This window comes from Pseudorasbora parva, chromosome 23 (assembly GCF_024679245.1).
Source record: "Pseudorasbora parva isolate DD20220531a chromosome 23, ASM2467924v1, whole genome shotgun sequence".
In the NCBI taxonomy this organism is placed as follows: Eukaryota; Metazoa; Chordata; class Actinopteri; order Cypriniformes; family Gobionidae; genus Pseudorasbora; species Pseudorasbora parva.
In genome coordinates, this window is record NC_090194.1 from 33,107,373 (window position 1) to 33,129,125 (window position 21,753).

At 36.6% G+C, this 21,753-nt stretch overlaps 3 protein-coding genes across 8 annotated transcripts; 1 reads left to right on the plus strand and 2 right to left on the minus strand.

The window, feature by feature from the left end:
• Window positions 1-710: 710 nt before the first annotated feature.
• LOC137062177 (hydroxycarboxylic acid receptor 2-like) lies at window positions 711-1,643 on the minus strand. Its single transcript, XM_067433014.1, has one exon. It carries the CDS (start codon window positions 1,641-1,643, stop codon window positions 711-713), a length of 933 nt encoding a protein of 310 aa, XP_067289115.1.
• Window positions 1,644-3,167: 1,524 nt separating this feature from the next.
• denr (density-regulated protein) lies at window positions 3,168-9,098 on the minus strand. Its single transcript, XM_067433015.1, has 8 exons — window positions 8,944-9,098; window positions 6,987-7,097; window positions 6,840-6,859; window positions 6,638-6,722; window positions 6,289-6,423; window positions 4,080-4,196; window positions 3,848-3,987; window positions 3,168-3,760 (listed from the first exon to the last, which is right to left on the minus strand). Exons 2-8 carry the CDS (start codon window positions 7,084-7,086, stop codon window positions 3,716-3,718), a joined length of 642 nt encoding a protein of 213 aa, XP_067289116.1. The 5' UTR covers window positions 7,087-7,097; window positions 8,944-9,098; the 3' UTR covers window positions 3,168-3,715.
• ccdc62 (coiled-coil domain containing 62) lies at window positions 3,908-21,743 on the plus strand. Of its 6 annotated transcripts, none has more exons than XM_067433009.1 (14): window positions 3,908-4,021; window positions 9,824-9,864; window positions 10,505-10,642; window positions 10,808-11,000; window positions 11,897-12,063; window positions 12,169-12,270; window positions 12,357-12,528; window positions 12,699-12,815; window positions 13,492-13,580; window positions 15,249-15,349; window positions 15,660-16,187; window positions 17,845-17,956; window positions 21,224-21,416; window positions 21,584-21,740. In XM_067433009.1, exons 4-14 carry the CDS (start codon window positions 10,838-10,840, stop codon window positions 21,589-21,591), a joined length of 1,752 nt encoding a protein of 583 aa, XP_067289110.1. In that variant the 5' UTR covers window positions 3,908-4,021; window positions 9,824-9,864; window positions 10,505-10,642; window positions 10,808-10,837; the 3' UTR covers window positions 21,592-21,740. The 6 variants fall into 6 exon arrangements, with proteins under 6 accessions (XP_067289110.1, XP_067289111.1, XP_067289109.1 ...); XM_067433010.1 differs by lacking the exon at window positions 3,908-4,021 and adding an exon at window positions 6,376-6,445; XM_067433008.1 differs by lacking the exon at window positions 3,908-4,021 and adding an exon at window positions 9,233-9,742 and having other exon boundaries at window positions 21,227-21,416; window positions 21,584-21,743.
• Window positions 21,744-21,753: the final 10 nt, after the last annotated feature.

Consider the following 21,753-nt stretch of genomic DNA (forward strand, 5'->3'; position numbering starts at 1 on the left):
CCCCACACACAAAAAATCCAGAAAAGCAGGCAATTTAAAACACAGATCATACATTTAGGCAGTACATTTGTTCAGAATATGCTTGTGAAATTATTGCTCAGCCTGAACAACAGCTCTAAATCATTACAATTAAGTGTCGTCCAATAAAATAATCCAAGAAACCAAGAAAACCAAAAGGACAGTTGAAGACATTTATTAAATGGTTTATTGATTTATTTTGCCTATGCAATCTTAATTTAGTCATAAGAGCAGCGAGATTATTACAAATAAATATGTTTACCACACTGAAAAGGCAACACAAAATGATAATCATATTTATGGAGCAGTAAATAACTGGTAACATGTCAGTATTCCAAACAGACAGTGTAAAATACACATTTTTGTTACTATATTTTTAGGAGGTTGTCTAATATAGATTAAACTAATATATGTTGGCAGGTATTATTTACATTTAAATGAATATACAGCCTACTATACATAGTGGCCCTGTCCCAAATGGCACCCTTTATATTCACTTTTTTGTAATTGCGTGCAAGTGTGTAAGTCCATGAGACTAGCGTGTCCAATTTGTCATTTTAGGCTTCAGTAACATGCTCACTAGAGCCCCCTTTGAATACACTTTTGCCAAACTGTGGACTTTTTGAGGAACTGCGAGAGCTTTATGATTTGGGACAAGGCCAGTGTCTACCTGAATATTGTCACGGAACTAGTTATTTTTCAATTTTCTTTCCTAGAAGTCTCATGTAGATTCTCCTTAAGGATCCACTGAACGCGGGGCTTGAAAAGTAATAGACGATGGGATTGAGCACGCTGTTGAAGTAGGTAAAGCAGACAGTAGTTTTAAACGCATCATTTGCCTGACTGAAATAGTGGCACTCGTTATACCAGAGCTTCAGGACATACATGGCGATACGCGAGATGTTGCTCGGGAAGAAACATATAACGAAAACCACAGCCACTGCTAAGATAAACTGCACTGCTCTTTTGATTTTGCCTTGGGTGTCCACTGTCTTACTCTTCAGCTGCCATGTAATGCAGGTTGTGCAGTAGATTACAATGGCTGTGGGCACAAAGAACTGGATAACGTAGAACACATTGTGCCAGGTGAACCGTGAATTACTCCCAAAGCATATGTTGAAGCTCTCGCACTGTGTGTGGTTGTTTAGATAGTAGAAATGTTTGTCTGTTAACAGGTAGACAGTCATGGCTATGATGAGAGCCCACAGGCCAACAGAGACCCATAGGGCGTAGCGCAGACCCATTCGGTTGATGCGGTTGAGAGGGTGCACGATCTTCAGGTATCGATCCACGGCGACAGCAGTGAGGAAGAATATACCGCCAGCTCTGTTGGTGGCCAAAAGAAACAGCAAAATACGGCAAAACATATCTCCGTAGATCCAGTCTTTGCCCCTGCGATAGTAGTCAGCCCTGAAAGGAAGGCAGAAAAGGACCAATGAGTCCGCCAGAGCTAGATGGGCAAGATAAATAGAATTGGGCTTCCAGGTGTCCTTGTGAAAGAAGAACATCGAGAGGGCGAGGACATTCCCCATAAGCCCCAATATGAATTCCGTGAACATTACAGGGGGAAGGTATTGGTCCAGCATGGGTGTTTCATAAGTGCAGCACATTGAGGAGTTGTTCATGATTATAATGCTACTGTGAAACTAGACAAAAGTCAGAGAACTTCAGATCTTTTCACTGTTTCGTCTCATATGGCAATAATTCCCATGAGACTTGTTCTTAAGATGTTTGCTCACATGCAAATGGTGTAGCTGTAAGCATGCACATGGACAACAAAAAACCCAGGTGTGATGGGTAAATGGTCTCGAGAGGAATTTGTGCCTCATATGAGTTTATTAATCACATCGCTCTACAACTTGGGACTCTCCAAAAGCACCATTAAAATGATTATGAGTAGTATACTTTACACTTGGGCATACAATGAAAAACTGAACAATACAATTAACAAAGAACTTTTTGTTTTTGTTGAATATGATTTTGCATGTTTTGCTCTTGGTGTTTGGATGAATCTAACAAAGGTTATATTTCAATCCAAAATTATTAGATTTTTTAATAAAAATAAATTGTATGATTAGTAAGATTTTTTGCATTGTGATATTAGAATAACAATCCCATTTTTTTTTTTTTTTAAATAAGCAGATATTAAAGATGTACACAATTGCTCTTTATAAATGTACTTGAAACATATTTTTATAATGGATATATAGTATTTTTCATACAGTAATGAGAACTTTTTTTCACATTACAATATGCTAATGAAAAATTTGCAAGGGCCATTACTGACATTATTGTCAATAAATATAGCTCTTTTGATTTTGGAGCGAAATTTAATGTGCATTTATTTTAAAGATTTTTTTGCACTACGATATTCTAATTAAATTTGTGAGGGCCATTATTGTCATAAAAAATGTCATTGTCATTTATTCATGCGCAGTATAAAGTATATTTAAAAAAATTGTTTTTAATTGTATATGCCAAAGGAGGAAACATTTGTTTGTTTCATATCTGGCTTAATTATTCTTAATAATTTAATAATAATGATCTATATATATTCTTTTACAAACCCAAGTACAGAAACAACTTTACAACAGAAATAAAAAGAGAAAGTACATCGAAGATCGAAGCATATAAACAGAAAAAAACAAGTACAACAAAACGAAGCAAACAAATGTTTTCTGTTCATGAAGATGCAAGGGGACAGAGTTCCAGCATCTAGGGGCCGTTGCGCTGAAGGACCTTCTCCCCATGGAGGACATTGTGGATAAATTGGTACCAGAGGATTTGAGAGTCCGTCAGACTGAGCAGAAGTGTAGGGATGAATCTAATCAGCGGGGGTCTTTGAACTGCTTACTGTACACAGCTGTGAACTGGCGGCATTGGAGGAGTATAAGTTATGTGTGCGTGTTAGAACTTTGGTTCAGCATGCATTGTAACCTTTGAACAGAGATTTTTGTAGAAATAAATGTGGCATTTCTGATATTCAAATGGATGTTGGCAAACATGAAAGGAGCATTTTCACCACCTACAGGACTGGAGCTAAGGAGAGAAATGGCAGCCGCTGTGAGCTTTCTGTACTATGGCTCAACTGTCAGATTTTTCACCCAAACCTATTGGAGCTCTTCGAAAATAATCAGCAAGCCGCCATGGATATTTTGCCATTTTATTTTATTTTGGTTATTGAAACTGTAAAACAAGTCACAATTGTATGACACAGTGTATTGAATTCACCCTACTGGATATTCATGAAATAATCTCCTTTTGTGTTTTGCAGAAGAAAAACTCTTACGGGTTTGGAACGATATGCGGGTGAGTGATTTCTTTATTTTCTTTAGCAGACATGTCATATGAATACACTTTCAAAATGTATTTGTACATCAAACTAAAGGCCACAGTGTTGCATTGGATGCAGTGATAAAAGAAACGATGCACAACAGAAGTGTGTCGAATGAGACCGAAATTTATTAGCCTATTGTTTGCATGTGTGAAATGCTTTAAGTCACATCATTCCAGACATTTGGCAACCAAGTGACAAAGCAGCTATCAAGAACTGAAAAACCCCAAGGATGAAGCCAAGTCCATGGAAATTCTATACAGTAAATAAAATAGATATAAAAGGGCTTTATGTCAATGTGTACATTTGGCCAGGTTTGTTGTGTCACGTCGCATCAGTTTCAGTAAAAGTGCATATGGGGCTTCACTTTTTGACCTCTCCAAGATCGTCAATGCTGTCGTCATCCACCTGCCGGGTTAGACAATATGTCAAGAAAAGCTTTGATAATGGTTCATATCATCGGATTTACCGCTGCGATCTGGGATGTTTGCTCACCTCAGGCCACTTTTCCTGGATGACGTCGATGATGTCATCTGTAAAGTCTCCCTGAATGATGATTTCGTCTTCTGCTGTCACTGAGGCACCGCAGGAGAATTTCTGAGCAAAAAACCTCTGAGCCTCCTTAAGGTCGATGTCTGATGTGGACCACAGAATAACAAGTTACCACAGGTAAGCAACATGCATGATAAACATTAAGACAGACTTCGAAATACAATCACAGCCTTACCAAAAGTGGCCAAGCCACACACCCTCGTGACGTATTTCTTTTTAGCTCTTGGGATTTTTGCTATTGTGACTTTTTGAGGGACGGTCTTCTTTTTCTGTTTGATTTGACCTCTTCCTCCTGCAAAGGAAAACCATAAAATAATAAAGACTCATAGCCAGAACAAAATCTGTAATTTTCAGCAATAGAAATAAAGTTGAAATATTAAATTAGAAACTTAAATTAAAATGAGAAATGTTGGATTGGCACCAACTGAAGTAAAATTGTTGAAAGAGTTGAAATACTAAAATTTAAATAAAAATAAATAAGGGCTAAATAGAAATACTAATAAAAATCGCGAAATTCATACTTAAATAAAAACATTAAAAGATTTTAAATTATAAATAAATCTATAATATATAAATATTGCTATAATAACAGAGATATGCTTGAATTAATCGACATTAAAATGAAAGTAGCCTGGTAATGAAGATCATATCAATAACCAATGACATAAAAACAAAACACACTTAAAAAAATACTCTAATAAATGTTTTAATTGGACATTTAAGAGATTCAGGAAAGTTTTGGGTGTGCAATGCCAATGAAAAAATGATACATTCAAACTTGGGAGTACCATCGTGAGCACATGTTTGCAAATGTTTATGTTTATAGTAGGGGTGTTGAAGTTGTATCGATGCAGTAATAGACCATTATCGATTATAGCCTATTGATGTTTGTTCGCAAGCGTGAAATGGCGGAAGGAGACGAAACACAAAGCGAGTAATAAAAAGGTGCACCCGATAGTTTAACATTTACAGCGTGCATGAGGCTGCATGCGTGTATACATGTGTGTGTCTGTGCACATGCTCGTGTATGAACATTATCGTAACTTAAGCACACTACTTGACAGTTTCATTTGCATTTAGTATTTTCTAGTGTTTAGTTCTAAGTGGTCCTGTCATCTGCTGTGACTTAAGTTGTGTGAGCAAATTCAGGAAGTGTACTTTCTATCTAAAGAATGAATCTCAGATCAAATAAAAAGGGAGTTCATATATCTGACTGCTTGTATTATAGGGAAATTTCGCCCAAAAGATGAAAAAGAAGAAGCGCCTTGTGTATTAAAACTTAAGAAGAAAGTGTAGCACCTCACAGTTCAAAATGCTTACGTTGTTGTAAGTTGAATACGGAAGGCGGTCTGGCAGAAGCTAGAGGTTTTTATTTTATAACGTGTTAAATATTTACAAAAACCCATAGATTTGCTTCAGAAGGCCTTTATTAATCCCCGGAGCATTGTGGAGTATGTTTATGATGGATGGATGCACTTTATTGGGCTTCAACAAATTTTAGGCTCTCATTCACTGCCATTATAAAGCTTGGAAGAGCCAGGACATGTTTTAATATAACTCTGATTGTGTTCGTCCGAAAGAAGAATGTCATTTACACCTAGGATGGCTTGAAGTTGAGTAAATTATAAGATAAATAAAATGTTTGGGTGAACTAACCCTTTAATTGACAAAAATGTAGCCACGTGAAATAATATTGAAAAGTAAGGATGCAACACATCGTGATATCGAATTGAAACGTTGACATGACATCAAATTGAAAACGATTCACATCCCTAGTTTATAGATGTCTAAATATAAAAATAAATGTTTTAATAATAATTATTATCATAATTAATAATTTTTTACATTTATATAGAATTTTTTTGGGTACTCAATGCGCTTTACATGTAGAAGGGGGGAATTTCCTCTCCTCAACCCCTACCAATGTACAGCATCCGGCAGCAATATTGCGCCACAACGTCCATCACACAACAGCTGATTGGTGGAGAGGAGACAGCGTGATGAAGCCAATCAGTAAATGAGGATGACTAGGAGGCCATGATGGAGAGAGGCCAATGGGCAAATTCGGCCAGGATGCTGAGGAAACAGCCTACTGTTTTTCCGAAGGACATCCTGGGGTTTTTAACGACCAGAGAGAGTCAAGACCTCGGTTTAACGTCTCATCTGAAGGACGGTGCTTATAGACAGTATAGTGTCCCCATCGCTATACTGGGGTGTTAGGACTCACACAGACCACAGGGTGAGCACCTCCTGTTGGCCTCATTAACACCTTTATAAGCAGCTTCCTAGTTTTCCCAGTTGGTCTCCCATCCAGGTACTGACCAGGCTCAGCCCTGCTTAGCTTCAGTGGGGAATCAGTCTTGGGCTACAGGGTGATATTTTACCTCTCTTCTGTTTCTTCTTCTCCTCTTCCTCTCCTGCAGGGGGCGCCTCTCCACTGCCACCGCCTCCACCTCCTACTCCACCACCACCACCACCTCCACCTCCTCCTCCTCTTGTTTCCTGTTTGATTGCTGTACCTACACAACAGCAGTAACTTCGGTTAGAAAAATACTGGCAAACTGATACAGCAGACCATGTCATAAAGATGCTGACCAAATATTATTTCTGCCCCCCCTCAAAGTCCAATAAGAAAAATACCCGCAGAGATCAAACACTCCTGCAGGAGGCAAAACAGCTGACTGCTTAAAAGGGACTTTATATGAATGTTGCTGTGAAGGAAAATCGACTTACCAAGAGTCAGTTTAGCAAACACATCAGGAAAGTTCTTTTCAAGCCACTGTTTGCATTTGGCTGGCTCTGGCATGTACTCACAGTACTAGCAGAGCAAAGAGAAATGTTTTATTAGTTCAAGTTTTCACTGAATAATTCTAAAACAAAATCTACTGTACGTCAAGAATCAAGCAATGAAAAAAGTGATAACATAGGTACTCACCTCTACTGGCAGGGAACACACTGCAAGTAAAAGAGGACAGAAATTAGACAGCTGTGAACCAAAATATTAAGAGAATATCATTTTTTAAAAATTAGCATTTTCAATGCAGTGCATTTCCTCAAAAATATCAGTCATATATTTTCTTACCTCCACAGTAAAGAACTTTCAGTGGGTATTTTGCGTCTGGGTCGGCCCGATCGCCTTTATGTTCTGGTAAACCTGACTCTGCATTCTCAGTAGTAGCCATAGTACATGAATCTACACAAACCATAGGGAAGGGTTATTATAGAGTCAATTCAAGATGATGCACAGTGACTAACAAACGGATACTTGATAGCTTAAAGGGATAGTTCACCTAAAAATGAAAATTACCATCATTTACTTACCCTCAAGTTGTTCTTTCTTATGAGCTTCTTTCTTATATTGAGCACAGAATAAGTTATTTTAAAGAATGCTGGTAATCAAATAGTTGATGGATCCCATTGACTTCTAGCCTTTCAAGACCCAGGGAAACATTTTTTTTTTCTCGTACATTTTTATTTTGAATGTACTACTTTTTCATGTCATTACATTGTTTAGACTTTAGAGCATAAAAAACAAATATTTTTAGTTTTTTCACCAATCAATTTTCAGGTTTCAGTATTCGTTTTAACCAAACTTTGTTGTACAGATGATTCTCAACTATGTTATGAAAGATGTAACGGAATTAATTGATATATTATTTTACTTTATGAAATTTGTGGGCAAAATGGCTATACATGGATTTTCCCATTCAGTGCAATGTATCTATAACTGGATCTAATTCGGATACTAATTTGTTCATGGAGCAACATGTAATGTAAGTGTAATAATGGGAGTAATTGGTAACATTTTCATAATAATATCTAATATTTTATTAACTTGCTGTGTCTCCAAAAATTCATGATAAACATGATTTAAGGCCTGGTGTCCTCTACAGTGTTTCAGTTTCGTAACAGAAAGTCATCTTTTGATTTGAAACCCCTTAACAATTTTCTGAGATGTTGATTTATAACATACAATATGAAAATGAGTCAGATTATAAGGATAATTTCAAAATATTATATTTCAATAAAAGTGTTAAATTTGATCATTCAGTCATTTTTAATGACCAATGAGTTGTTGTTGTTCTGGTGAAACTTCAAAACAAAAAAGCCCTTAATGTGCTCTTTACAGGACATCCAGACTCAAAATTTCACTAAAATATAATGTCCTCGTACGAGGTCAGTGGCACCCATTAGGCTAAAGTAAGAAAAAATACCATTGTCAAAGCCAATGGGTGTCTGGTTACTGGTAACATTTCTTCTTTTGTGCTCAATAGAAAGAAACTCAAAGATTTGGAAGAACTTGAGAGTGAATAAATGATGACAGAATTTAAAGTTTTTTTGTGAACTGTCCCTTTAAATTCTAAGTCATTACCCAATAAAAAAGCACACACTCATCACAAAGCTTAAGGAAAGTGTTATGTTAAAAAAAAAAAAAAAAATTGCAACACTGTAAAAACCAATAACAGGCTACCTTAATGACATACATACAGACATATGAAAGATTATACTTAATATGTAACAGCTATATCTAACTACAGGCTTTATTACTTCAGGCATATGTTGTTGGGTTGAACGCAACATGCCATAACCAAAGATGTGCAGATCTGTCCATCTCATTACAAAAGGCCCATTTGACAGCAGACAGACCTTCCACGTGTGCAGTTTTGATCAACCATGGGGAAATCGTTATAATAGTTTTAATTTCATTAAACGTTCTATGTTGGTTCACAGAAATCACAAAAATATGCTAAAGTTAATCGCATATAAAATGTCAAGTACCAGCAACACCCTAGTGGTGCTTTAGAGACACTAACCAACACACTATTATAAAGATGCAATGGGTTTGATCGAAGCTTCCTATTACACTAATAAATGCATTCAGATATAGTTTAAACATCTTCTCGAGCCACTGACAGGGAGTTAAATGATGAAGCCTCCGCACAATGATCATCCATCCACACCACTGAGCACCCATTCATTAGCCACCACTGCTAATCACAGCTCTCCTACAGCAGCCACGCGCTCTATCTCATACATACCCCGTCGATATGATCTCAGTATAACTTGCTTTTGAGTAACACCTTGATCATTATTACATTAACTCTTGCGGATGTTCTTTAAAAGGTGAAAGGGTTTCACTGTTGCTCAGCACACCTTCACTGTCTGATTTGGCTTTGGGTCCTGACAACGCCTCTCTGAGGCAGAGCAACAACTGCGTTTGCGCCTATGCCGTATTACGTACATACGTCGTGGTGGGGTGCTTTAGGGTAATAGTAAATTAATAATTTTAATATACGCAAGATTTGTTTAGATAAGGCATTTTATGTAATTTCATAAAAGTAATACGTATAACGCTATTTTTGAACGAATCTTTTAAACCAGGCATCGCGGCGTACGCCTTAATCATCGCCGCTCACAACATGCCGAAAATAATCACCCGCTTCTTGTCAGACACATTTCACAATGACTCTGAATTAATTTTTAAAAGCACATTTCTCTTCATTTTTGTAAGTTAATCGTGGTTTGGACTAGGAATTAGGATGTTTAAATTACTTTTTTTGTTGTTTATTTTTAATCCCGAGTGCATTGTTTACACTTAAATAATGGATCTTTAAAAACAATTACTCTAAACTCTGTGTCATGATCAGACAGCGATGCTGATAGGGGTGATGTTAACGCTGGTGTTTTGTTAATTTAAAAGTGAGGTTAGATGTCATTTGAGGACTAGTCCAGATATTTGTCAGTGTTATTATTAGTCTGCCCAGCTGTGAGATCTGATGGAGGAGTTAAAAGAGAGAAGAATCTCTAAAACTCCTGGAAGTTTTTCGATGTTAAAAGGTGATAAACGTCATGCAGCAATAATGAAATTCAAATTATCATGATTTTTAGATTGCATTAAGTAACGTGATGATTTTACAGGATATCCAGTGGAGCCCTGGCACAGTACTCCTGTAAAAAAGGTTGGTTGTTTTTTAATTGTTTTATGTACATGATCATTCTTTAATGAATGAGGTGGTGGAAAGCGAAGGACCACCTGAACATAAAAACTCAGATGAGTGTCCTATTTAAAAAGCATCTTATCATGTTGGATGAGAGCATGTACAGAACTGAAATATAGACAATGGGTGTCTGCTTTGAAGAATATACAATTATTTGACTGTATTTATTTGTTGGATATTTTTAGTCACTATATCATTTCCTTCCATTTGTGTTCTTTAATTGTTTTGATGAATATCTGATTATGCTAAAATGTGGAAATTAGAGTAGTTTTAATTAGAGTAAAACACAAAGTATTGGCCTAAATTCGGACTGATATCTAATCCTCTAAAAACTTTTAAAAAGTAATGTTTCCCCCCACTTTTATTGTAAATCTTTCTTTCTCTAAAAACATAAACATAGTTCATGCTTTTCACACTTTTAATGTATATTGGTTAGCATTCTGTTTGCATTGTTTATGTTGCAAAACATTTTCTATATTGCATTGTGTAAATTTTCCTTTGTATTTTCTTGTAATTGTGATTTTGTGTTGAGCAGTTACATTTTCAAATTACTGGCAAATAAAAGAGATTTGATGCTCATTTTATGATTACTATTCTTTAGAATCTTTTTGCTGCGTATGAGACCCCAGGTGTTTCCTCCGCCAAGCTCCGAGATGAAAACAGAACAGGACCAGCAGCACTGAATTTGCACGATCTCTCAAAACCAACGTCATCTTTTTCATTGGCGCAGAATTTCCAGGTACACGCGTTTAGTTTGAAATGGCTGAAAAAGATTTCCCACAATTGCTTGATAATTTCGTTTTCCAGAATATTATTAGATGTAAAAACTGGTTGCCATAATAACTTTTTTGATGGGTTTGTGGTTCATTAATTAAGTATTGGCTCATTTTTGTGATGTTTCTAGACACCAGATAATGAGTTGGAGGTCTCCACAATGCAAAGGCAGCGGCTGGAGCTGCAGCTTCTCATAGCAGAATTAAAGGACCGCGACCAGGAGCTCAATGCCATGGCAGCAGCCCATCACAAGCAGCTGCTGTCCTGGGAGCAGGACCGTCAGAGAGTGCTGATCCTGGAACAGAGATGTTCCCGACTGGAAGGTGAGAGTGAATCCAGTGTGAAGTTCAGTTATAATTTTGCACCATACACACCAATTTCAGAGATTTTTCTGTCCTGTAGATTCAAACAGGTTGTTTTTGATATTGTACCTTTAAAACCTCTGTATTAAACACTTAAAGGGATAGTTCAGCCAAAAATGAAAATTCTTTCATTATTTACTCACCTTCATGTCATTTCAAACCTGTAAGACTTTCATTCATCTTCAGAACACAAATTAAGATATTTTTTATGAAATCTGAGAGCTTTCTGTCTCTCCATTGACAGCTACGCAACTTACACTTTGACGCTTCAAAAAGTTGATAAAGAGATAATGAAACTAATCCATATGAACTGAGCGGTTTAATCCAAATTTTCTGAAGAGACTCGATCGCTTTATATAATGAACAGATTGAATTTAGGATTTTATTCACAAATAAACATTCATCAACTAACACATCAGTTGTGGTAAACAGAAGCTCAAGCATGTCCGCTTGATGTGTGTTTTGCATCACTCATTCTCGTGTAATGCATCACGTCTGAGCTTCTGTAAGAACCAGGTTTGTTCTCGTGCATCAAGCAGGTTCTGTTGAGCTTCTGTTTATGTTCGCTGATCAATGTTTATGTGTGAATGAAAGCCTAAATTCAATCTGTTCATTATATAAAGTGATCAAGTCTTTACAGACAATTTGGACTATACGCCTCAATTCATATGGATTAGTTTTATGATCTCCTTATGAACATTCAAATTGTCAGTTGCATAGCTGTCTATGAAGGGATAAAAAGCTCTTTGATTTCACCAAAAGATCTTCATTTTGTCCAACCTTGCCCAATAAAAATAGTCAATTCTTTACAAAAACAAAAATCTGTATAGTGTATTTGACTGCTCATGTTTGCATAGATGAGCTGGAGAAGCGCAATGAGGTGATCAGAACTCTCAGTAGGCGGGCGAAGGTGGCGGAAGCGAGAGAGAAAGACTTGCACAGAGAGCTCAACTGCACCCAACATCAACTACACGAGCTGAGCCGGAGACAGATGAACACCAGCAGACATGAGCAGGACATTGAGGTGAATCACATCTGTTCATATCATTTTATTAAGGCAGAGCCTTTGGCTAGCATGTCCCATATCCTGATTGTTTTCTATTTTATATCAATGAAATGACACTCATAGGAGAGGAACCAGAGTCTGAACTCCACGGTCATGATGCTGTCATCACAGGTGGGGCAGCTGCAGGTGCGCGAGGAAGAGCTCAGCTCCATGCTCAGACTGAAGGTAGCAGAGACACATAACACTTACACACACATCCTTTTAATCAGACACATTAATCTAAGTGCCTGATTTCTCCCCCTTTTTATCAGGATAAAGATGTGATTGAGGCCACAAATCACATTTTAGAGCTGTCTGGTCGTCTTTGTGACCTTGAGAAATCACTTGAAGAGCTGCGAACACGTGAGATTAAAACACTGCAAGAAACAGAGGAACACAAACACCTCTTCAGAGAGGGAAGACATGAAAACACACAACTAAAAGGTAGATGGAGTTATTTAACCATCCCAGAGTCATGATTGGTGTTCTCTGGGAATTTGGTGTTCTCTGGGAATCCTTCCATGTCTTCTACTGCCTTTTGTTTACTATAAATCTATTACAAGACAAATAAATGATGCTCTCTGTATGTTTCTTTTTCTTTCTTTTTTTTGCAGCTGAGCTTCAAGAAAAAACCATTGAGAATAACAACCAGAGAGAAGAGCTCATCCGCTTAAAGCAGGAAAACCAGCTGCTGAAGAAAGAAATCACTGCCGTTGAACTTCTGAGGATGAGTATGTCACTACTGTATGTTTTATAGTGTCATATATGCACTGTTTCAAACCCTAGCGACCTGCCTAACATTGTAGGCATGTTCTGGACACAGTTCCAATAGTTGGCTGATAAATTATGCAGGCGTTATACTTGATTTTGGCCAAATTCTAAGGAAACATGGCATGTATCCTCCACGGATCAGGGATTCCCAGAGTGCACTGTGTTTTGATGCAAGTAAAAATAAATATTTTTGCCCAGTATTTAAAAGGTATTGATAGAAAATAGTATCATTAAACATTTTTTTTAAATATTTGTACTGTATTTGATTTATTTAACTATATGATTGCTAGCAAAATGTTAACATCTGACTAATGGACTATTTTCTTGAAGTACCTCCTGAAATATTAAGTTAGTATTTCCATAATTAAAGAAAACATTTGCCTGTTCACAGTTATCTGATGCTGTTTAACAGTCACATGACTTGCATGTAAACATAAAATATTTAAACTTCTTAAATGTATTTAAAAGCATTTTAATATTAGTATTTTTTTACTTTAAAATGAGTTGTTTATTTAAATTTCACGTTATTTAAGATTTAATTAATTATAATTAGCTATTTATTAACTCTTGGAAAACATATTTTATAGTCTTTATGATTAATGTCTTTGAATGGAGGTTGTTGTTTCTGTTGTCCAGATGAAGATAAAAGCTGGAGGGATGAATTACTTGAACTATCCCGATCGAAACAGGCCCGAGCGGAATCTGAGCTGGTCTGTCTGCGGCAGGTAATGTTTTTTCAGAATCCCTATTTTTTCATCGTCTAATGTCAGCCAACATTAATTTTTTTGAAATCTCTGTCCTTCCCATTTGTTCTTCTGGAGCAGTTTTTCCAGATTGTCAGCATACATTTAAGACTTCCTGCATTCCTTTTCCATGACTTGGTCATTTACGTGATTTTTTCTAAAACAGCACTCGTAATCTTTTATTAGTTTGAAACACACTGTAATATTTGTCTATGTGTTTAAATCTAAGTTATAAAACGGATAGTTCAATCTTTGATTCTGATTGGTTGAGCTGTGTTCAAAGCCTTTAATTAGTCTACAAACATACACCTGTGACCTCCTTACATAAATAATAAAATAAATATTATGTACTAGCTGTTTCATAAAAGCTCTTCGTCGTGCCTGACAATGCCCATTAGCTGTTCTAAATTCACTTTAAACCATGGCTTCAAAGTGCTTATGGCCGTGTGTCCACCAAAGCGTTTTTTCACGCTGCTGGCTGGCGTTTTCAATTGTTTTCAATGAGAGCGCCGGGTTTTTAGAATGCCTAAAGCGCAACGAGGCGCTGAGCGAGTATTTCACGCTCACGCGCTGAGCGTTAAGCGTTTTTAACTGGTCGCCGAGAGTTGAAGAATGTTCAACTTCGAGTAAAACGCAGCGCTCATCACTGTCACTCTTCACCCAGCTGTCCAATCACAGTGGAGGAGGGCGGGACAAACACAACACAGACCAACTGCCACATTCTACGTGTCGTCATCAGATGAAAACAAGCAAATAATAACGGAATAAAATGATTTAAAACAAAAGCCAGAGCAAATACTTTACATTGTATCTGCAATTTTATATAGAATCAATACAGGTTACAGGAACAAACTACCTGTGAAATTAGAAAGACCTCCGCGGATTTTCCGTATCATAACAACAAGCAGAGTCTCAACTGTGGAGAAAAAACGCTGCCTGCCAAAACGCTCTCAAGCGCTCACAGCGAGGCGTTTTCAGCTGAGCGCCTTGCGTTTTCAGCTGGCTAAAAACGCTTTGGTGGACACACGGCCTATAGCTTAGTAATTTTATAGGGATAGTTCACCCAAAAAATGAAAATGACCCCATAATTTACTCACCCTCAAACCATCCTAGGTGTATATGACTTTCTTCTTTCAGACGAATACAATTGGAGTTATATAAAGAAATGTCCTGGCTAGTCCAAGCATTATAATGGCAACGAATGGGAGCCCAAAATTTGAAGCCCAAAAAGTACATCTATCCATCCATCTAATGTACTCCACATGGCTCCGGGGGTTAATAAAGGCCTTCTGAAGGGAATCAATAGAGTTTTGTAAGAAAAATATCCATATTTAAAACATTATAATGTAAAATATCTATCTTCCGCCAGACCGCCTTCCGTATTCAACGTATGCAGAAAGTGTAGTGTCTCTCACAGTTCAAAATGCCAAACCAATCAGCATATCTTATGTTTAAAATATAGTAGTGTCCTAACTAGCCAAGACCACATTTGGTGTTTTTTTTTGTATGACATTAGATTAGGTAGCCCAGCCCTCCATTAAATCTCCATCTACAGCATCAGATTTTCCGATTGGTTATGATTTGCTTCACACCAAGTTAGGCCATAATGAACGACTGATGGTGTAACGATTGTGCATGTATTTGTGACAGGTGTGTGAAAACCAACAGAATGACCTCCAGCTGATGAAGCTGAACTTGGAGAGTGCCAGGGAGACACTCCGACATCATGAGGGTCAAAGGTCACGTGAAAGGTGGGCATCTACAATGTGCAGTGTATTATAAAATTAAATAGCTTATTTCAGCCACTGGCTTTACTTCTGTCTAGACCAGTGTTATTTTAGGAATATTATATGCTATTATAGTGTAAAAAAAAGTGTTTTTACATCAGCTTATTTCAGTTGGGTGCCAAGGCTAATATTCATTTTAGTTAGTTTTTCATCTAAAATGTTTATTTTTGTTTTGTTTCAGCTTTATTTCAATTTACAAAAGATGTTTCCTTTTAGTTAAGAATAATAACCCTGGTCCAGACGTCCTGAGTTATGAATGTTATTGTGTTCGTAGGGCTGATTCTGGTTTAGGATCCAGTCTTGTGCTAGAATACAGTGATCATCAAGGGACAGAACTAGAAACAGGGCTCATGTCCAGCCTGTCCCACAGCACAAGCCAAAATGCCCCGTCGGTTTTAACGCAGCATCCTTGTGTTGAAATGGAAACACAGACTGACTTTGGCGAAACTTTGAGCACCACAAACCATGAAGATGCAGAACAGTCAGGCATTGAGGAAAGTTGCTCAGGCACCAACAGAGTTAAGAACACCTGCACAACTTGCCGGTGTGAAGTCAATGAACAAGAGTCGGCGAAAATGGAAAAAAAGGAAAGAGCGAACAACTATGTTGAGTTGTCATTCCATTCCGCTCCTCCAGCTCACTGCTGTGATAACGCTAGCTGCCCATCAGATGCTCTACAGAGTCGGGCAGTTTATTCTGACGCTAGAGCTGACGTGGATTTGATGGCTGTCATTGACTATGATGCAGAGACAGGAACTCCTGTCTGTGTTGTGGATGTGGATATCACTCCAAGATTCTCTTGGTAGGATTCACTAGCTTTATCTTGAGAGTTAGATTGTTGTCATGTATAGTGTAGGCCTGTATAAAAAGCTCTGCAGATTTCCACAGAATCCGAATGCAAAGTTGCTAGTGTTTTGGATAAAAGTTTAATTCATTTGGCAGATACTTTTATCCAAAGTAAGTGACATTGCATTTAAGGTTTACAGTTAACCTATTCACACGTTTCCTAGGAATCAAACCCATGACAGGCTTGATAGCGGCACGCAGGAACGTTAAAAGTGCAAACTAAATGATGATATAATTTTTCCTTTTTGGTTGTTTATTAAAAGTGAATCGTATATCTTATGTGCCTCCAGCAGCACAAAACAGTGCAAAAGTTAGTTTCCCAAAGTAAAAATCCCATAATGCTGCTCCATAGAAGAATCGATTTTTAAAGATAACTTATAAACCTTTTTAAAAAAAACTACTTTGAGCTATGGAATGAATATTGAATTGAGTACTTTGAATATTGAACTAGTTCATCGATGGAATGTACTTTTGTTCAGCCTGAATTATTTGTATATATTATTTATAAAATAATTGTTTAACAGCATTAGTCCTGGTGAGAAAATACATTACCCATGATTTTTCAAAGAAATCTCCACCAATCCAGATAATCAAAACTAGCAAATCAAGAGCTCTTTAGCACTGCAAGAGCTCTTTTACCACTCACTTGAAGCACTGCAAATAAAGTAATAAAGTTGTATATATTTATATGCATATTTTTCAATAGACATAAGAAATTGTTTCTATATACATGTAATCTGACTCATGCTGCGTTTGTGCCTTGACTCTCGTTCGGCTCACTCACATTATATTGAACAGACACGTTCAGTTTTAATTGTAGTGTCTGTTCTCTAACTGAACTGATTTTATGAAAATGAACGTGATGGGCAAATTATCCAGCAATCCAGTAGCGGTGCTTTGGGAGTGGCCTCGAGAGAGGCAAGTGCATTCTGGGAGTTGTTGTCTTTCATCCCCATGAGACAATCCCCATGAGTCTTTTCTCAGTCTAGAAGGCACCAAATTCAAAAATAATTTCTACTACATTTATAACCCAGTTTAAATAAAAAGCTTAATGCTTAATCACTGAAGTAACCCTTTAAGTACACAGTAAATCTTATACCCTTGTCTTTTTGCCCGATTTAAAAAAAATAAGCATTTGCTTCAAATCTAGGTTTTTAATGTTGTAGTTTCGTAGCTTGTTTTTTAAAATTCTCTATGGAATAAATACCGAATAAATACAGAACCACGGCCACTGAACAAGTGAGCTGGCACTGTTGCACTCTAGTGCAAAAATAATGTCTTCCATTAGAATTTGGATAATTTGATCATGTTTCTAGCTATAAGTACAGAGTTTTACCATATTAAAATTCATTGCACTTAAGTGTGCAGATTTCTTTGCAGATTTAATGTGGGCATGTTTTGATAGCAGTGTGAATAGGTGTGTTCGAAGCAACGCTGAATCTGTACATTACATCAAAATACTGCGAGAGTGATTCGAGAGCTGGCGGCTCTGTGTGCTTTCGAATCGCTTCTTTGATGTCATATACCGATCGGTCTACTCAGCGCCGTTTCAATTTGAACACAGATAATGTTGTTGGCCTGATAATAATCGTGCCTTTCTCTTTGTTAAATAGCGCAGCAGATGTGAGCCTTCACCTGGATTGTCCCTCCCCCTCTCACTATAGTAGGCGGAGCTCTGTCAGTTTACCTGATTCTACAATAAGCATTGAACTCCTTGGCAATGAGGTAGTCCACCACATCACAACAAACATATATTGTTTTTTATCAGGGATGTGATTTTTATTTATTTATATGGATTTCTAGATTTTTCAACCTGAAAAGTATAACCTAAATGAGTTATCGTGCGTAAATCAGAGAAATGAAAATTGCTGCATTTTCAAATAAAAATTAAATTCAAATAAAAATGTAAAGCGCATCTATTTGTTCTGTTAAATAATAATAATGAACATGATGATATTATTATTAAAGGGTTAGTTCACCCAAAAATGTAAATTGTCATTTAGGTCCCCTCGAAAATGGGTTATCATATCTCATGGGGTTTTCCTCTTAATAAATACATTTCAAATGTCATTAACTCCTCACCCTAATGTCGTTCCACACCCGTAAGACCTCTGTTCGTCTTCGGAACACAGTTTAAGATATTTTATATTTAGTCGGAGAGCTTTTCTGTTCCTCCAATGCAAGTGTATGCACACTATACTGTCCATGTCCAGAAAGGGAATCAAAACATCATCACGGTAGTCCATATGTGACATCAGTGGGTTCATTACAATCTCTTGAATCTCTACAATCTCTTGAATCTCTTGTCTTCTCTTACGGGTTTGTTTTCAATCCTCAAACAAAGATATAAATCATTATAAATCAGCGTATTGATCCCGGAAGAGAAGCAATGCTAAATAAAGTCGTAGTTTTTGTTATTTTTAGACCAAAATGTATTTTCGATGCTTCAAGAGATTCTAATGAACTAACTGATGTCACATATGGACTACTTTGATGATGTTTTTATTCCCTTTCTGGACATGGACAGTAAAGTGTGTCTTAGTATATCTTAAAGGGGGGGTGAAACACTCAGTTTCAGTCAGTGTCATGTCAATCTTGAGTACCTATAGAGTAGCATTGCATCCTGCATATCTCCGAAAAGTCTTTATTTTTTTTATAATTATATAAGAAAGATGCGCTGTTCCGAGTCTTTCCGAAAAAAGCCGAGCGGGTGGGGGCGTGTCGTGTGAGCGGAGCTAAATAATGACGAGTGCACGCCGCTGCTATTGTGTTGAGTCGAGTGCGTCGTAAAGCTGTGTCATCCCTAACAGCGGGAAAAAAACTTTATTCAAAATAAAAATATGGCTTTTAATCAGATACAGCCATACATCTATGATCCGGAATCAGACCCAGAGGCTGCAGTTGAACAGGAGCAGCAGCAAAAACGACTAGAGCAGGACGTCTGTATGTGGTACAAGTTATACACTAACTATATAATATGCTTAGCGGCTTGTGTTATTTACATATTTATACTTGAATTATATCGTCGTATTTTTGTCTTTGAAGGTGTACATGTGGGAAGTGCAGTTGTGCACGTGTGTTTGTGTGTTTATGCGTGGTTTGTGTAGACAGTAAGCGGACTGGTTTTGCACGGCAGGCTAAGTTAGTGTTTACATAGAAAGACACGGAATAGTAGCGCATTTGAATGAAGAAGCGCGCTTATTTAGTTCAACATATTTCCCCCCTCTTTGTGTATTGTTGTTTGGAGTGCTTTTACAATACACAAACATAAAGTTACACATATAGTGGCCAGCTAAACAAATGTACACGCACTACACATCGCATGCTCCATTGATCAATTAACTATACGTGATCATGTTTGGGCTACTTGATGAGCATAGGCAAAAACACAGACATTTGAAGCAGTCTTACTCACCGCCTGCGGTTCTAACGTTGGGACCTTTATCGTTGGGACTGCTCCATCCTTCAGCATTAGGCGATTGGGAAAATCCGGCGTCGAGCTGGGCCTTGTTTATGAAACAGTCGGCACCGAAATGCAGCGAACAGATATAAACATTCGCGCAACTCAGTTGCTGATCCGGAAAAGCAAATTACATCCACTGTTGCCTTAACGCGGGGTTTTTGGGGAATCTGTGCAGGACTGTCTTGGTCTGGCAACCAAAAACGCACTTTTTTGGTGACATTGTTATGTGCACATCACCTGTTTAGCATCCTACAAGCCAGCGCTTTGATGGGCGTAGCCTGTTACTTTCGCTCTCTCCCTCTCTCTCTCTCACGCGCTTCCAGTAGAATTGTCCGTAAGGCCCATACAAGGAAATTCCGCCCCCACTAACGTCAATGGGGACGCATGATCTCAAAAAACTTGCCGAAACTTATGACTAACCGGAAGTAGTATTTTTGACAAAGAAATACTCCCATCAAATGTCCACCTTAACTTTTGAAACTTTGTCTATGTTTAGTATGGGATTCCAAGTCTTTAACAGTGTAAAAAGATCAGTATGCATGAAACAGCATTTCACCCCCCCTTTAAACTGTGTGTCTGAAGATGAGCGGAGGTCTTACGGGTGTGGAACGACTTTAGGGTGTCATTAATAACATAATTTTCATTTTTGGGTGAACTAACCCTTTAATAAACACTTATTTAAAAAAAAAAATCATAAATACTAATTTAATAAATATTTATAAATAATTATTAAATACTAACAATACTAATTTTGTACAGTGAAATACTTTTTTGCGATAGTAAAATATTTATTTGATTTAATTTTGTAATGTAAATTAAAATTAAAAATAACAATTATTAAATACTCATGTTTACAGTTCAGTAGTATTATTGCAATAGTAATATATTTCTTTATTGATTTAATGTTTATAATTTTAATAATTATAAGCTAAAATAGTATTTTGATTAATAATATTAATTATTATTAAATACTAATTTTTTGTTCCATAGTTTTACTGCAATAGTAGTACATTTCTTTATTGATTTAACTTTTTATCATTTAAATTGGAATTAAATAGTATTTAGTATGTTATTAATAAATACAAATTCTGTACAGTGCAATTGTTTTTCGCAATAGTAATATATTTCTTTAATTTAATTTTATAATGTAAATAATAATAATAAATTTGATTAAAAATAAAAATTATTAATTAAATACAAATTTTCACAGTTCAACAGCATTATAGCAATGCTACTATTTTTTATTTATTTGTTTAAAATTTAAATAATAATAAATTAAAATAGTAAATTCATTCATAATAATAATAATTATTAATAATATAATTAAATTCTATTTTTTATTGTACAATAGTATGACAATATTAAATCTTTGTTTATCATGTTTATGATTTAAATAAAAAAGGTGTTTTGATTAATAATTGTTATTATTATTTTAGTAATGTTAAATGGGATCTTTATTTTTCCTTAGTTGATCATATTTTAGGCATATTTAAATTAGCGTTATCAACCTCTGTATGCATGTATATTAGCAGGATGGCTACAGCTCATCCACGAGCCGTTTACAGCGTCTGCTGGCTGAATCTCAGGAAATGGTGGCAAGTTTGGAAAGCTCTGCCAAGAAATCTGCCAGCCCAGTGAAGTCTCAAAACCCCACACACTGTGATGCTGGTTGTCACCTCCAAAGTAGCCATGGCATCCAGAGCCAAGAGGACAGCCATGCAAGTATGATTACTTATTACATAACAAAACTCATTATTTAAGGCATATATATATATATATATATATATATATATATATATATATATATATATATATATATATATATATATATATATATGCTTCAAGATTGAACTGCAACTAAATGACATTTCCTCCTTAATTTCCTAAAGGAACGTGACTCCCAGATCAAAAGCAGCGCACATTTTCTACAAGGAAGCAAGTAATCCACAGAGCCACAAGAACCAGCGGATCCCCGTTTATCTTCTCTCCCTGCTTCTGAAAATAAATCCATTTTTGCAACCAAAGATTTTTGCAAAGCTAATAAGTATTTTTTTTAATT

What these genes read in the sequence shown, in the direction of transcription:
- LOC137062177 (XM_067433014.1), bottom strand. Translation starts at nt 1,643, where the DNA reads ATGAACAACTCCTCAATGTGCTGCACTTATGAAACACCCATGCTGGAC.
- denr (XM_067433015.1), bottom strand. Translation starts at nt 7,086, where the DNA reads ATGGCTACTACTGAGAATGCAGAGTCAGGTTTACCAGAACATAAAGGC. An exon ending in TGTGTTCCCTGCCAGTAGAG is followed by an intron (nt 6,723 to 6,839) that starts GTGAGTACCTAT and finishes TTGCTCTGCTAG; the next exon opens with TACTGTGAGTACATGCCAGA. An exon ending in GTGTGGCTTGGCCACTTTTG is followed by an intron (nt 3,988 to 4,079) that starts GTAAGGCTGTGA and finishes GGTCCACATCAG; the next exon opens with ACATCGACCTTAAGGAGGCT.
- ccdc62 (XM_067433007.1), top strand. Translation starts at nt 9,682, where the DNA reads ATGGAGGAGTTAAAAGAGAGAAGAATCTCTAAAACTCCTGGAAGTTTT. An exon ending in ACAGTACTCCTGTAAAAAAG is followed by an intron (nt 9,865 to 10,504) that starts GTTGGTTGTTTT and finishes ACTATTCTTTAG; the next exon opens with AATCTTTTTGCTGCGTATGA. An exon ending in GACATGAGCAGGACATTGAG is followed by an intron (nt 12,064 to 12,168) that starts GTGAATCACATC and finishes TGACACTCATAG; the next exon opens with GAGAGGAACCAGAGTCTGAA.